Here is a 17021-nt window from a genome sequence, read left to right as displayed (position 1 = left end):
TTTACATTTCAACCAGCACATGGGACATTTCCTTTCAATAAAAAGCTGGAGTAGATTTTCTCCTTTTTGTAGGTGTTTTTCTTGGCATCATGATGTTCAATGTCTGAAGCGTTGCTATTAATGAAATCAGTCAGTATCAGGGTGGACTAGGTGAAGTAGGTCTGTTCATGATCTCTACATAACTCTCTAATCAGGTCTGTACCCCATTAGAGGGGTTGCTTTTCAGCATGCACGCACAGATGGGCATTTGTGTGTTGGATGTGTGTTAAGCGAGTGTTCTGGTGGGTTTCATTCAGCTCTCGCGGAGATGTGGGACTGACTGATGTGCTGTGACAGGGTGGGTGTCAGGTGTCCACTCTCTCTGATTGGTTGTTTAGTGTTTGGTTCCGCTGCTCTGTAGATCACTGTGTATGTGAATAAGATAAGGATTCTTTCATAGAGCTTGATTAAAGAACCAATTAAGTTTATAATTTTCTACCTTCCTGCCACAGTTGTTTGTTTGATAACCCAGAACAGACAAGGTCATGGGTTGTCACTGGGATTTCAGTTGTGGAATGAATTCAATAATAATTTTGATGAATGATGTTAGTTAGAGTTAATGTTAAAACTCTCATTACCTCAGCAATACTTTAAAATGCATATGAAAGTTAATGTTTGACTATTTTTAATACTAAAAATATTTTATAAATTGAACATTTTCAACATTTAATTCCCTTATTAGGTTTTTGAAAAAGCTTTTATGATTTCGATTATCTTACCTAATATCTTTTTATGTTAATGGGGCTTAGTTAGACTCTGCTGAGGGTAATAAATTCTATAATTAATTCATTATATAACATATTGGGACTGAAATGTTTTATTATATTTTAAGTATAGGAGTTTTAATTCTAAGAATTTCAGATTTAAATCAGTTATATGCATAAACCAATATGATAGGCATGAATCAATATGATAAATATATTATATGTTTTACTACAGATTGAAAGTCAATGAATTTCACCTCAAATGTTTCTATTCCCTTTTACCATCCCAAGAAAGTTTTACTTTTTTTCCCCAGTATGTGTGGAAATGTGGAGGATTAGACATGAAGGCTGTATTCCAAAGTATTCCCATCTCTGTAGCTCTTAAGCACTTACAGTGGACTGTAGAATATGGCGTTATGAATTTGTTTTGGATGGGGAGGCTCTAATTTGATTTGCGCTGTTGAATGGGTTGCTGAATGTGGTCTGAGTGGCAGGCCATAATGCGTCTGCTGACTCCATTAGTCCTCGATGCTGACGGACAGGTGAGGAAAGGCTCCTCATCTCCAGCTGCTAAACTGTGTGTGTGTGTGTGTGTGTTTTTGAATGCTTTGCATCCCGTGTGATGTGCTTAAACGGTGAAGGGGATTTGACCATGATTGAGTTTTAAAAGGACGGTGCGCTTGCTGTGTTTGGCGCTTCACGGATCCACAGATTCTACAGGAAATGTAGGAAATGTATTCAAGACCACATCTGACGCCAGGCCTGGAAACATCTCTGAAGAGATTTCACTCTGACTGCTCAGTTTAATGGGACATCAAATGAGAGAGACTGTTTCTTTATTCACTCAGACGGTATTATAATATTTTCCAGTGATCCAGGTGAAGATGTTATTTACTTTGACTTCATTATTACTCTCTGCACTTACATACATTTTTATCAAATAAATATCTTCAGAGCTAAATCAGGATCATTTATTTGAAGTGGGCCAAAGCAGAGAGAGACTAAAAGCCTTTTTTGCTTTCTGAAAGTCGGGACGGAGTTTATTTGGCACAGCGAATGGCCCCGTGTAGCGGCTGTTTGTTTATGTGCATATGAAAAGATAAGGAGTTGAAAGTTCATGGGGCCTTCATGTTTTTGTTGAGGCCTGCCCATCGCCATGTACCATGGGCCACCCCTCTTCTGGCCACTTGCTGTATTTGGAGAGTAAATATTGAATCGGAATTGCTCAGTCTGAAGAATAATATTCATTAATGTAGCTTACATTCCTCATATTTTTCCAATTATGATTTCACTGTTTTTGAAGAACCTGATATGTTGAATATTTCACTTCTCTCTGCCCCCCTTCTTCTTTCTCACCCCTGTCAGCACAGTGTCGCATACTGAGCACACCGCCAAGAGTGGGAAATGGCCTGTCTGCTGGGCTTGATGTGAACAGAGACTGACAATGTTTACACATATAGCATAAAATAAACATTCAAAAATATATTATATTATAATATAATATATAACAATATAATAATAATAATATTATCATTATTATTATATCTTGAAAGTACGGTTTTATAAAGGTATATTATCTATGTTATAGCAGAAATCTGTAGAAACATTGACATTAGTTATCAGTATAATGAGAAAGATGGTTTTAATTAGGGGTGTGTATAGGCAAGGATCTTGCGATATGATACGTATCACGATACATGGGTCACACTACAATTAAATCGTTATATGTTGTGATATTGTACATATTGCGATATTCTTCAGTTCACTGAAAATGTAAAAACAGCTGAAATACAACAAAACAGCCAAAACAACATAACTTGGAACTGAATTTTGGACAAAAATTGTATACAAAAATATCAATAATGAATGTCCCTGTATCTATACAATATCACCACGTAAAATATCACAATATATTGCTGTATTGATATTTTCTAACACCCCTGTTTTAATACAATAATTATTAAAATGTGCTAAGAAGTAACAAAAGCTATAGAGCACAGAGCACATCTTACCATTTTATTTTTATGTCTGTGAGATCTGACTGGCTACATCCGTGAGAGGGATTACATAAAAGAGTTATGTATTGTGTTTCTTGTATTTATTTCTTATCAAACACCATGCACTCATTAATAGTGGGGACATTTTGTTAGTTGGTGTAAACAAGTCTTTTTATGCACATATGTTCTGTATATGTGTATGTGTGTTTTCATTATAACTTTTATTTCCATTGTAGTTGCTTGCATCTCATCAGCACACACTGTGGAAGTGGTGGCCTAGCGGTTGAGGAAGCGGACCTGTAATCAGAAGATTTCTGGTTCGAATCCTGAACCGCTAAGGAGCCACTGAGGTGCTACTTAGCAAAGAACCGTCCCCACACACTGCTCTGCGGGCGCCTGTCATGGCTGCCCACTGCTCACTCAGGGTGATGCAGGGTTAATACAGAGGACACATTTCATTGTGTGTACTGTGTTCTGTGCTGACAATCAGTTCACTTTTATACACACACACACTGTAAATATAATTTTGATAATGTTTCTGCCTGCTAGGTTCAGATGTGAGCAGGACGTTGTGTCGTGAAGTGTGTGGGCTGTGTATCTGTTGTTTAACCATCTGTATGTGTGTGGTGGCAGCAGCATTGGCATTTGTCAGCTTGCTTCTTCCGCCTGGACTGCAGATTGACATGTGGTTCATTCCCTCTTTCTCTCAACTCGAAAGATTTTCCTCAGAAAAGGTCAGACACTTAAAACTATTTGCTTAACAGCATGTCACTTTCCCTTAGAGCATCTGGGCCAAGAAGGGAGAGTCCTAGGATCTTGGCCTTGACTGACGTGTATGTTTGAAAATAATTTTTTTAGGGGTTGGCTGTCTATGTGATTAGAGGAGTGTGTTCTGGGTGTTTTAAAACACATGATTCCCTCATTATGTGTGTGGGTCCGTCTGTTGGAGTGCTCGCTTGTGATGCGTCGTGCCGTGTGTGTCGCCTGTCTCTACAGGTTACCTTCCTTCTCTCTGTCTGTAGATCCTGGCGATTAACCGTGGGGAGAATCTCAAGATTCTGACAGTGAAGGTCATCATCCCCGACTGCGTGGGGACTGACTTCTGTAGGTGGTGCATCAACGTGAGGTCCGTACCCTGCTTCTCCCACACACACATACACACTCATTCATTCACATTCACAGTAGTTCTCCCTCTCTGTCTGCCCCTCACTTGACTCCCTAGAGAATATGTGGAAAGTCTGATCAAATTTGACCCAGACTGCACATTCATATTGGTAATGGGATATGGATGAGTGTGTCTCTTAATCAGATGTGACCTTGGCTACATCTGTTTTGCACAGTGCTAGAATATAAAATATTAATCATACCTGTCCATTGTCATTACATTGAAATTTTTTGTATATGGTATTTGGCGGTAGAATCTGATGTTGCTTCCTGTTCTCAACATTTCTGCTCACTTGCACAGGACATGGTAATTTTATAAATAAGAAAAATACATATTTTTACTTTTCACTTAGTACTGATGACATGAAAACTTTCTTCATTGTCACTACTCGAAATGTACAAAACTAAAATAGATGTCAAATAAGCAATGTTTTTCCCTTATTTTCAAAAACTTGTGCTTAAAATGTTACAACAAAACTAGAAGCGCTGTAATTATGTACAAAATGATATTATGTTGTATTAAACATAAATGGTGTCAATATATTTTAATAAATTTCAGTCTTTTAGAATTACATAAATTATCCTATTTTCAAAGAATGTAAATTTTGTTAGTAGCAATCAAATAATGATTTGTAATAATTTGTATGTAATAATAATCATTTGTAATTTGTATGTAATATTTGTAATAACCATGAAATGCTACATATATAGTAGAACATGCTCTTACTGTTAATTTACTAGGTCATGCTAATCACATTCATTCAAATGTTGTTTTTTTTTGTTTAATTTATAAATGTATGTAAATTTATAAATTCCTTTCTCTGGGATTACAAAAGTTTAATGCTGTTCCTGTACTAATATGATATGCGGGAATGGTTCCAAAACCCCCTGGATACTGCAAATGGCAAATACTGAAGTGCCTTATTTAATTCATTACTCAAAATAAATTATTTTGTCATTTTTGCTTTTTGATATGGAGAAGTTCTCATTAGTCATGTGTTATGTAATGTGCCGATGAATGTGTATATTTGTGTAAAATGTCAGATGGAGACCACGAGGCTTTGCCCAGCCAGAGATGATGAATATTTTGGGAAATGCCGTGAAGGATTCCTACAAGAGACTCATCCTGCCTCTGCTCTGCAGAAGATTCAGGTAATTTTTCAATTCCTTGTGGTCTGCCCATGTGTCAGACAGATAATGTCATGTTATTAAATTGTTGTAATTTCCCCTCTACTTGCAGCTTTTTTGCCTCTTTTTTTAATGGTTCTGACCTTTGCATAACAGGAGTCAGCTGACCTCAAATGCAGAAAAGGAGTCGGTGGCGATCTTCGTGCAAAATCTGCGCCAGCGCCTGCTAACATGTCCAGTTCGGGGCCGAACAATTCTGGCCGTGGATCCAGGCTTCCGCCATGGCTGCAAGTTGGCTGTTCTCTCACCTACGGGTGGGTAGCAGCATCGCTAGAGCCCTTTATATTAGTTATTAATGAAACTCTGTCCAACCGTTTGACTGATTTCACTCACAACCCCTTGCCATTTTCTAAACTACAATAGATTTTGAATTGAAAGCTGTTTTTTGACAAGGCTGGCCAGCTGCAGGGGTTTGACTCTGAGTGGCATGTGTGAGAATGATACCCGGTGTGCCCAAGTTGTGTGCCCACTCCTTGCTGCGGGAGCTCTGTACCCCCCCCTGCGGGCAGCTGATCGCCCTGTCCTGCTTCCTGGCACGTGGCATGGCAAGTGTGTGTCAGCTGACGTTCCTCTGTTGTGCCCTGTGCCCCGGAGCTCTGCTATGCACACACACACACACACACACTCACACACGCACGTACACACACGCCATTTCCCACTTTTTTCCTTGTTGCTGACATACCAGCAGGTCCTTGACAGGTTAGTGGGTGTGTGGTCATGTGACCACTCACAAGAGATACCCAGTCTTGTTTGTTGTTGTCTGGGAAACTCTTGTGAAAGAGCACCACTCCATGCTTAACAAAGTTTATTAGCATACATATTTAATAATGTTTAGTTGGTCATTTTGTGAAATTTGTACCCTTTTGTTCTCTTTCCCAGGTAAGATCCTTCACACAGATGTGGTATACCTGCATGGGACAGGCCAGAACAGAGAGGCTGACAAACTGCGCCACCTCTTGATGCTGCATGGGTACTGCAGCAACCTTCATAATCACAAATTCTAGATTTGCAATATAGGTTAATAAATATAATTAAATAAAGAAATTATAGTGTTGTCAGAATCATGTTGGAAACAGAATTAAGAACACACATCAGCTAGGCACCAATTACAACCAACACAGGATTTTTAAAAATGTTATTTGCTTACTGCCATAATCACATGCACAACTATGCATATTTTGGTTAACAAATGATTAATTCATTCATTCACAAAATGTTCTAAATTCCTTACTGTCATTGGTTGCTTAATGCTTGATTTCCATAAGACATAAGAATATTTAGACTTGTTGGCCAGTTTAGAATTTACTTTAATTTAAGGATTTGTATAATATTATATAGTTTGGTGTAATTAAGCAGTTTTAAACAAATGTCTAATAATTAATTTTTAATCTATATTTTATAGAACAGTACAACAAAAATGTCAAATGAATAATTTTAACATACGTGTGTGTTTGTGTGTCCCTGTTCATGTGTCTGTAAAAACCGAAGCTGTGAAACTGTTGTCATCGGTAATGGAACAGCATGTCGACAGACTGAAGCGTACTTTGACAACCTCATTAAACGGCGCTTTTTCCAGCCGTTGGACGTGTCATACTGGTAAGGATTTTAATTCTGCTTTTCTGAGAACCCTCAGTCACACAGCTCAAAGGTAAAAGGAGCTTGAATTAAACTTAGTATTGGTTTTTATCTGTCCCTTTTGTCTTTTCACACATAATTATTATTATTTTTTTATGCCCACAAATTGTCAGTGTGTGTACAAACCCCGATGAATGCAAATATATAGACAGTGACTCTGATATTATATTCTCCTGCTCCTACGCTGCATTTACTGGACCAGTAGTGATGTGATGCGGTTTGCAGTTTAATTTCTATTACATTCCCATTTCAAACCAGTTTCTGTATTTAAAGGAATAAGTAAAATTCTGACATTTTTGCTAAGTGAGCTCTCACTCTAGATGTGACTAGATGTGACCATTTGAACAGCTTCCATTTTCACCCCTCTGTCGTATTTTCCTGAACTTTGATCAATAAACTGGTGAAGGTAAGAAAACAGGGACTAAGCAGATGAGGTGGGGAATGGCGCAAAATAGGAATGTGAATGTCGAATTGAGCTTTAAAAAAATGCCATCTGGACCTTGTTTGACTCCCTTTAATTAAAAACAAATACTTTTTGACGTCGCTCCTAACCAACCCAGCTCATTTTGCGCTCCTCTCTTGCCCCATCCAACCCAAATAAGACCTGCTTTTCAGGTCGTTCCACTCTCTCGCCGATGGCTGTTTGTTGACTTTGGGTTTGGACTGGAGCATGGCCCAGAAACACGGCCCAGTACTGAATCCCCAAGCAGCCCTTTATGAAGCAGTGTGCCGGCGGTTTCTGGTGCTGTCATCTCAGACTAGGCTGCCTTCCCAGCTCATGTCAAAAATGGACACTTTGCCACATCCTCACATGTTGGGCTGCTTCAGCCAAACTAGTTGGCCTTTCTAAATGTTTTTTTTTTTTATAGGCACACTCAATATTTGCCGTTGATTATCTTTATAAAGATAAATAATTTTTTTATAACTGTCCTGCCATGCGTACAGTGGGTGTCTGACCTCTGAGGCTGTCTCGAGTTTACTGGCAGTTGCACTTGCCTTCGTGATCTGCTTCACAGACCCTCCCAACCCAGGGATCGTTGTTTGGACCAGGGTCTCTGAGTGATCCGGAGTCAGCAGCATCTGAGATGAGGAGGGTCCATCCTTACATTCATGATGTTCTCCTTCTTTGGTGGGACTTTGTAAAGAACTGTAAATATATATGTACTTTATTTCACCCCTCATCAATTTCCTCATCAATCTCACTTTAGTATGTTTTTACACCAGACGTGTACTCTTCCTCCACCCTTGAAAGACCACTTCTGTACTTATTTCCGGACAGGTTCTAAGACCCTGTTGCAACCCCTTTGCAAACACACCTCTCGGTTTTGAGTGTTTACCCATGTCTCTCTGATAATTTTATTTTCCATGGCTTGATCAAATAAATGTGCCTAAAACCGCTTAATATAGTTCCTCTCACTTTGTGTGCAAGTGCGTGTGTCTCTGTGCAAACCCAAAGTACTGTAATTCAAATAGCCCAGGGACATATGATTAGCAGTGAGGAATGACCTTTTCCTTGCTGGTTACTGTGACTCCCAGGAGGCGTTAGGCCCTGTTGTTGACCCCGGGATGCTCTCTCCTAACAGCATGGCCCGTTAAGGGTGAACTGAGATGAGCTGTCATAGCCCCAGAACCGCTGAGTTCCCAGAATCCCTCGCTGTGACGCCCGTGCCTCACCACTAGCGTTGAGTTTCTTTCACCGCTGAAAACAGGCTGTGACTGACAGACGGGTGTTACTTGAACATGGCTGCATTCTGTCTCTGTCTTCCCACGTCATTCCCAGGGACTGGGCAGAAGTGGGGAGGGAAAGAGGGGAAAAAAAAAAAAAAAGAAAACATAAAATTGCCAGCTTTAAATCAAAGGTTCTTTCTGCAGACAGACCTGGTGCCAGGCATTGGCAGAAGTTTATTTAATCATTTCTCCATAAACACCATCCGTCCGTGACACTGCCACTTGGTGCCCCCTTCCCCCTTCTATAATGAACGGTTTCCTCCTTTCTGCTGCTGATCTTGATAGGTTTTTTTTTTCTTTGGAGAGGCTACACTCCTCATTTGAACTGATGGCAGGAACACTTTTTGAAAAGTATTATATCGATCTTCAGTTCCCTTTATGTTGAATGGCACGTTTGTTTAAATCTTATATTGCTTAAGGTTTTTATACTGATATACTGATAAAATGAGCAGGTCCACGTTGAAATGTCAAGCCAAGCATTTCATCAAGAGTGTGGCATGAAAAATTAGGTCATGTAAATTCATCTGACCTTGGAGATCAATACTGTAAATTGGGTTGTTTAAATGCTTGTTTTTATAGGAAATCTGTTGCATAATTGAATATATATTCAGTATGCTATAGTTCTTGTGTAGCAGAGGGTATGAGCTAGGCTTGTAATGGTACTAAAATCTCTTTAGAATATTTTTAGAATTTAAAAAAATGGTCAGAACATCATATACTACATAAAGAACTTAATTAGTAAATAGATACCAAATCTATTTACTATTAAATAAATACATGAACATTTTTATAAAAGAAAGAAATGTATTTCAATATTTTACGGCTAAACTAGAAAAAACTCACGCTGCAGAAGTGAAAAATATATGTGCATTGAGCGATTACAGCTGTAATCGGGCCTGAAAAGTTAGGCCTGGCCTGGCCCGGCCCGGCCCGACCCAGACAAGTACAGTCATGGTTTTGAGAATGACACATCGGTGTCATCGGAATGACAATATCGGTTTTCACAACATTTGCTGCTTCCATTTTTATTATAGCAATTTGCATATCTAGAATGTTATGAAGATTGATCAGATGAATTGCAAAGTCCCTCTTTGACATGAAAATTCACTAAATCCTCCCAAAAATCATTTCCACTGCACAAAAGGACCTGCTGAGATAATTCTCGCTAATTCCCGTAATTCCTCTCGTTAACACAAGTGAGTGTGTTGAGGAGCACAAGGCTGGAGATCATTGTCATGCTGATTGAGTTAGAATAGCAGACTTGATGCTTTATGATGAGGGTGATGTGTGAAATCATTGTTCTTCCTCTGTTAACCATGGTTACCTGCAAGGAAGCACGTGCAGTCATCATTGTGTTGCATGAAAAGTGCTTCACAGGCAAGGATATTGATGCTGCATTATTGCACCTGAATCAACCATTTACCGGATAACAAAAACTTCAAGGAGAGAGGTTCAAGTGTTGTAAAGAATGCTTCATGGTGCCCAAGAAAGTCCAGAAAATGCCAGGATCGTCTTCGAAAGATGATTCCACTGTAGGATTGGGGTGCCACCAGGGCAGAGCTTGCTCAAGAATGGCACCAGGTTGGTGTGAGTGCATCTGCACATCAAAGGGAGTGGGCTCACTCACAATTTTGACTAAGAACACAGCAATAACAACAACATTTATTTCTTATATAGCCCAAAATCACATACAGTATGTCTCAATGTGCTTTGACAGGCCCTACAGCTTGACCCTGCATACAAGGAAAAACGCCACACAAAAAACTCTTGGAGAGAGAAAAAAAAAAAAGAAAGGAAGAAACCTTGGGAAGGAGTGACACAGAGAGGGACCCCCTTCCACGGTAGAGTAAGCCTCAGTGAGTGAGCCTCGGGGAGCCACAGCCATGAATAAAGAATGGAACCAAAACATCCTACGACAGCAACATCTCCCAACAATCCAAGAACATCTTAAAAAAAACAACAAAAAAAAAGTTATTCCAATAGCAACTGTACTTGTTTTGGGGGGAAAAAGATTAGTCTATTTATCTTTTTTTGAGACAACCATGACCTTGAACAGCGACAGATATCCAAGAACAGTTTGTTAAAGAACAATTCAGCATGATGGAGCACAATGCCATAAGGTCAAAGTGAAAACTAAGTGACTTGGGGAACAAAAAAATGTAATTTTAGGTCCATGGCCAGGAAACTCCCTGGACCTTAATCTAATCAATGAACTTGTGGTCAATCCTCAAGAGGCGGGTGGACAAACAAAAACCCACAAATTCTGACAAACTCCAAGCATTGATTATGAAGGAATGGGTCTCCATCAGTCAGGATTTGGTTGATTGACAGCATTCCAGGGTGAATTACAGAGGTCTTGAACAAAAAGGGCCAGTACTGCAAATATTGAATCTTTGCATAAACCTGATGTAATTTTCAATCAAATCTTTTAAACTTAAAAAATGCTTGTAATTATACTTCAGTACACCACAGACAACTGACAAATATCTCAAAACACTGAAACAGCGAACTTTGTGAAAACCAGTATGTGCGTCATTTGCCAAATTTTTTGGCCACGACTATACTTTTAGTATTTAGTTTCAGTTACTTAGCTACGAGCACTATACTCCATTTCAGCTCCTCCGGATTTTCTAATCTCTTTCGAATTAAACAAATCACCTGATGGTGTCCCAACCTTGCCCAGACTAAAATAATAAAATTGAGCCTGAACATGAATCTACATTTACATTCTACATTTAAGGCATTTGGCAGACGCCCGTATCCAGAGCGACTTACAACATGCTTTCACGTTATCATCAATAAAGTGATCAATTCTAATTCACTAGGACCCCCAACTATGAATATAACAATCTTTTTATTCACTCTGTTGTACTTTCTATACATAGAATCAAAAATATTGTGACCTCCAGGTAGATCTGCCGGTGAATGCTGTGAACCTGCAGATACAGAATTAGAATTTAAGTATAGATACTAGTGCTAATTGGTATAGAAATATTTTTTGTTTGTTTTTTGAATGAATAATCGTGTGTGTGGTTCCTTAAACATGCCTAAAACCCAAACTTGACTCTGTTGTACTCCACCGAAGTTAATTACTCTACCGGCTTCATTTGCAGTGTCTGTTAAGTGTCTTTTCACTCAGCGGCTCGCTGTAAACCCCCAATTCCTGCACTCCACCCTTCCACCCACCGTGCACATGTCCCCCTCAGCCTTCTCATTCCAACTCTGCTTTCTCATTCTGCTTGGTTGCTCCTGTGGAATGACAGCCAGTGCCAGCAGTCTGCACGTGGTAATGAGCCTCCAGGACAGCCGTGCCACAGCAACGAGGCTCCGAGTGCTCGCTGCCTTGTGTTTTATTTAGATGGCAGGAAGAATGGTGAGGTTAGAAGAGTGATGCAGACAAATCTTCAGTTGTGAGCCCATTATTTCCTACAAAGTGATAGAAAGCATTGTATTTTGCTTATAAAAGTGCATTAAATACATTTGCGCCCCAGACTGCGCCCAGAATGAGTCAATCCCCTGTGCCCAGTATCCTGTCATGGGGACCCTGAATAGGACAATAGATAGTAAGTATGCTGTATTATGATTTGTATTATGTTATTGACAAGTACAATTAACAAGTTTAAATCAAGGACTGATTTAGAATTTTGATAGGACACTGTAAACGCTGGTGTAATCTGACACACACACACACACACACACACACACACACACACATATATAGGATTGAGGTTGATTGTCATTGTCTGACTTTCAACACATCAGAGGTGCTGGAAGTGCTTGCATCCTGTCAAAGATAATAATTTATCTTCTTTTATTGCATACAGGTCTTGTACTGTTTTGTTTTCCTTCATCATCTATTTGGTAATATTTCATTTATTACAGTCTTGCCAGTAAAGCTTATTGAACTGAACTGAAAGAGTGAATTGTGTAAGTGAGTACATGAGACAGCAGAGCAAGGATGTCCTTAGCTGTCATGGACTCTTAGTGGAGTGCCGTGGTACACGGCTCGTTTGACGTGGCAATGTCTATGCGCATAAACAGCCTAGGAGAGACGCACGCCTCCTGAAAGAGAGACTTCCTCACCGTCTCTCTCCACTCAATCTCTCACTACACTTCAACCCCACCTCACCAATAACAGGTTCTCACTGAGAGAAGGCTCCTCAACAGCAATTGTCTGAGTCTTCTCTGTTTCCTGTTTAAACAACTGGAATATTAAAATCAAACTTTAAAAAAAAATGTGAACAGAATTATGCAGGTTTGTTGGGCATATGGAAGAACATATCCTTCCACAACATGTGACAAAATCTTTACAACTGCTGATTTATGACCATTTATACAGTGTGACACTACCATTGTGTGGTACATTAGAAATCATTGGGAATTTAAATATAAAATTGGAAGTGAATGAGAAACAGATTGTCATTAGTTTGGAAAGAATGGCATTTTATCTCTCTCTGTTTCTTTATATTATGCTTGTTGTCTTTATTAAGTTTGCCTCTGTTCAGCAGCAGCTTTTTTGTATCAGCTTTTAGCCTTATTTCTTTGTATTTTTTCTTTTGGTTCTTTTCATACATTGTTCACACATTTTCATACAAGTCCATATCTCCTGTGTGTGTGTGTGGGAGAAGGACAATCTGAATGAGTGGCTTAATTGTAGCTGCACGTTTGTCTTGGGTCTGTCCCTGCCCTGTCCCTGAAGGACGAGCTGACATGAATCCCTGCTAACGAGGGGTGCCAGCAGTGGCGTGGCGCGGGGCAGCGGCCACGTCAGCTCGACTCTGCGGGCTGCCACCCTGACACCGAGCCCTGGCCGCTTGCCCACTGCCACCGGCCTGTCATTCGACGAGACGGCAGGGAGCTGTAGTGGCCGCCCTGCCACCCTGGGGCATCTCGCTGTGCCACCAGCCAGCCAGTCTGCACCCATCAGTCTCCGGTTGGTGCTCAGTGAACATGGCCCAGAGGGGCTTTGCTCTATCTTCCTCTCTCCCCGTTCTTGCTCTGTCTTAGCCCATCTCTCTTTCTCACCGCACCCCTCATCCCTGTCTCGGTTCATATATCTCTTCCCGCATCTCTCAGTCGATGCTATGTTCCGTCTGTCTTTCTTCATCACACGGTCCTTACTTTCTGCGGGTTATCTGCCCATCAATACAGGCCTGGTAATGACGGATGGCCACATTTGTGTTGAGGCTATAATAGTTGTGCTTCCTACAAAGGTTTCTGTGGTTTCTCATGGTTAAACACTGTTCTCCGTAAAAGGTAGTCACCTCAAACTGTCCATGCTTATTGTGTCCTCCCAGTGTAGACAGATTACTTGGCATGTTGTCTGTTTTTTGCTTGTTTTTTGCTCCCTTTCTTCAAGTTGTTGCAGCTCTTGGATGGCGGCCTTCCTCTGTTGAAATGAGATCACTGCCGGCTCCAGGCCCTCAGTGTTAGGAGAAGGAGGAGTTGGCATGCCATACCGGGGATTCTTTGTAGGATGACCAAGGCCAGTGGGTCGGACAGTGAGGAGAAGGCAAGATAATTGTAGTCACCGCCTTCTGGCTGCTAGTTCCAGCGAAGGTTGGATGCATGAGTAACAAAGGACAGATGGGGGCAGACTGGCTCACGGGGTAGAGGGAATCTTTTGGGGGCAGGTCTGCCTTCCACCGACCGTCCTTTTTCACCAGGCTATGTATGTGTCAAGATGACTACAACTTTCTATTGGTGTCTAAAACGGAGCTGGGCAATTTACTAGCACTAATTAAGATGACTTTGGCCAAACAAGCAGAATGGTATCACATGTCCATTAAACCCTTGCCAGGGGCAGGAAGTGCCATCTAGACACCCTTAAGGAACATAATACCATGTGGATAACCAGTAACAGTATCAGGCTCATGATCTACATTTGGTGCAACTTTGCAGGGTATAAAATATATCATGTACAGAGTATGAACATAATGTTTTAATACTCTGTTATTTTTTTCAAGTTTTCCCACTTACAAAGAATGGAGAGATCTGTCATTTTCATCGTAGGTACACTTCAACTGTGCAAGACATAAAAAAAAAACGAAATCACGTATGATTTTTAAAGAAATATTTATTTTGCATTTAATTGCAGAGATGGTTGTCCTTCTAGAAGGTTTTCCTCTATCCACAGAGGACCTCTTGAGCTCTGACAGAGTGACCATTGGGTACTTGGTCACCTCCCTGACTAAGTCTCTTCTCCCCTGATTGCTCAGTTTAGGTGGCCAGCCAGCTCTAGGAAGAGTCCTGGTGGATTTGAACTTTTTCCACTTACGGATAATTGAGGCCGCTGTGCTTATTGGGACCTTTCATAGCAGCAGAAATTTTTCTGTACCCTTCCCCAGATTTGTGCCTCAAGACAATCCTGTTGCAACTCACAACTGTAGGACCTTATATAGGTGTGTGCTTTTCCAAATCATGTCCAATCAACTGTTTCTTTCACAGAATGATGATTAGGGGAGACAGGATTCACTTGAGCTCAATTTTGGGATAAGGCTGTAACGTAACCCAAAAAAAAAAGGTGATGTGCTGTGAATACTATCCCGGATGCATTTTATGTATATCACCTTGCATCACATTTTTGGAGATTAACCTAAAAAATTGCAAAGTGATGTATGATTTTGGTGTGTGTCTGTATATATATTCATTTATGTATCCCAAATAATCTTGTAGAAAAAAAATACCTGAAAACAGCAGTCTCTTGCCTACGTTTTAGCTGATCTGACTTTCACTCTCCTCTTCCTCCCATTGCTGCTGCCACTTTCAGATGGCTATTTGTTCATTTCCATTTGCTCAGCTTGTGGTGATGTCAGCAAGTCCCCGAGAGCCAGCTCAACCCGAAATCATTTTTACTGGCTGCTCATTTCACGCGTCGTTAGCTTGCGTTCGGCAATTTTTGAAGTCGGCCCGAGTTTATTGCTATTGCCACAGCAAAAGAAAACTCAGGGAATCGTGGGAAAGCCTCAATGCCACATCTGAGCAAATGAACTGAGGCTGCCGTAAAATCCGCCTCGCAAATCCGCACACGGGGATCGTATGAGAGGCGCTTTTATGTTCTTTTTTCCCCCCCTGGAGACTGTTTGAGTTCTCAAACTGTATGAGGTAGAGTCTGATTGAAAAGTAAGATGTGCGCCTGAACTGGGGGCAGGGACTGTTCCAAATTGACATGACAGGGAAGCACTGAATTACCGTCCTGATTATAATTCAGACAGAAATATTAAGGCAGAAGCGTTGGTCGGGCATGTATGGGTGTGAAATGGCATTTTGGGTATCCAGAGGGTATGGGCACATGCAGGTGGCCAACAATGTGCCACCCGGCCGTCGGTCACTGCTGGACAGCAACCCGCCTGTGGCCCCTCAGGGCACTGGTGCTCTCTTGTACCAGCTGTGTGTGTGTGTGTGTGTGTGTGTGTGTGTGTCTTGTATGCCTTTGTGTGTAAAAGTGTTTGAAAAGGGCGGTGACGAGTGACTGTGGCTGTGCAGAACTGGCAGATCTGATAAGTGTGTGTGTGAGATGCCAGCCTGCCATCCGTTTGATGTGAGTGGCTGTGAGGCTTTGCTCTTTTCAGACGTGCCTTGCCGTGGCAGCTGGGGTGTGCGTCTGACAAGGGTTCCACTGACTGGGCGCTTCCTGCCTTGCAGCACCACGCGTCAGACTGAAAGCCTTTGACACCTGCCATTTGGACCCTTTTCTGAGCGAAAAATGTCTCCGTTTTCAGATGACAGATCGGACCGATATCTGATCATCTTTCCTGTATGCCGAGTCCCTCGGGTCGCGTTCTGTAGATGACTGAACAATGGCCTGAGCTCTTTGTTTCCTCTCATGCCTTTGGCTTGGCCAAGTTAAATCTTTCCAGTGGCTGAAGATGAAGATATAAGTGGCATGTGCCACTACTGTAATGCAGAATTTGTAACACAGGTAGAGATATTAATGCTTTCCCACACAAACACACACACACACTCTCCCCTACTCAGATGAAGGTGAAAGCCATTCTGATAAAGATGTTCCTCCTCCTTCCTCCCCCCATTTTTCACTTAACATCCTTCTGAAGCAGACCTGTACGTAATCTGTGAAAATGGAGAGCAATCAGAGGAGAGAGAGCAGTCGCAGCTTCCGTTCTTTATCGCCGCGCTTGCAGCAGGAGGGTTTAATTAAGTGGGATAGACCGCGCCTCTCTTCATTGGCGGGGATGGGGCAGCGAGTGCAGCCCCATCAGATATGGATGGCAGTGTAGAGAACGGTCAGGTAATTGCACTCGGTGTTCAGCCCATTATCTGGGATAAAGTTGTGAGGGGAACCATGCTCGGCAGATCTTTTTTTTTTCCCATTACTATCCTGCTGTTGTGTTCATGTCAGTCTGCTCATTAACTCTCTTTACTGCTTTCTTATCTGCAGCTCTGCAATGTTCATATTTTCCCCTGCTTGAGAACATGATTCAGCCTTGTTTGATAGAACGGGTCATAAGTATATTATTATCATTTTGATTGATGAGATGATTGAGGAGCTGTTGATCCTGCTGCTGATGCAGGCTTTGCCATATTCTCTGCCCATGATGGTCATGAC

The 17021-nt window shown here is 41.2% G+C and overlaps 1 protein-coding gene across 1 annotated transcript in view; it reads left to right on the top strand.

Annotated features, from left to right (window-relative positions):
- Window positions 1–17021, top strand: part of srbd1 (S1 RNA binding domain 1) — a 61622-nt gene that overhangs the window by 11387 nt on the left and 33214 nt on the right. Inside the window, exons 10-14 of the mRNA XM_028989582.1 lie at window positions 3763–3866; window positions 4949–5056; window positions 5189–5346; window positions 5972–6062; window positions 6581–6688. Of these exons, the coding sequence (XP_028845415.1) occupies window positions 3763–3866; window positions 4949–5056; window positions 5189–5346; window positions 5972–6062; window positions 6581–6688 (569 nt within the window). The remainder of the gene's footprint in view (window positions 1–3762; window positions 3867–4948; window positions 5057–5188; window positions 5347–5971; window positions 6063–6580; window positions 6689–17021) is intronic.

The sequence above is a fragment of the Denticeps clupeoides genome, chromosome 8 (genome assembly GCF_900700375.1).
Source record: "Denticeps clupeoides chromosome 8, fDenClu1.1, whole genome shotgun sequence".
Classification (NCBI taxonomy): Eukaryota; Metazoa; Chordata; class Actinopteri; order Clupeiformes; family Denticipitidae; genus Denticeps; species Denticeps clupeoides.
The sequence above is the reverse complement of the archived record's forward strand: the minus strand, read 5'-3'. Positions and strand labels throughout refer to the sequence as shown.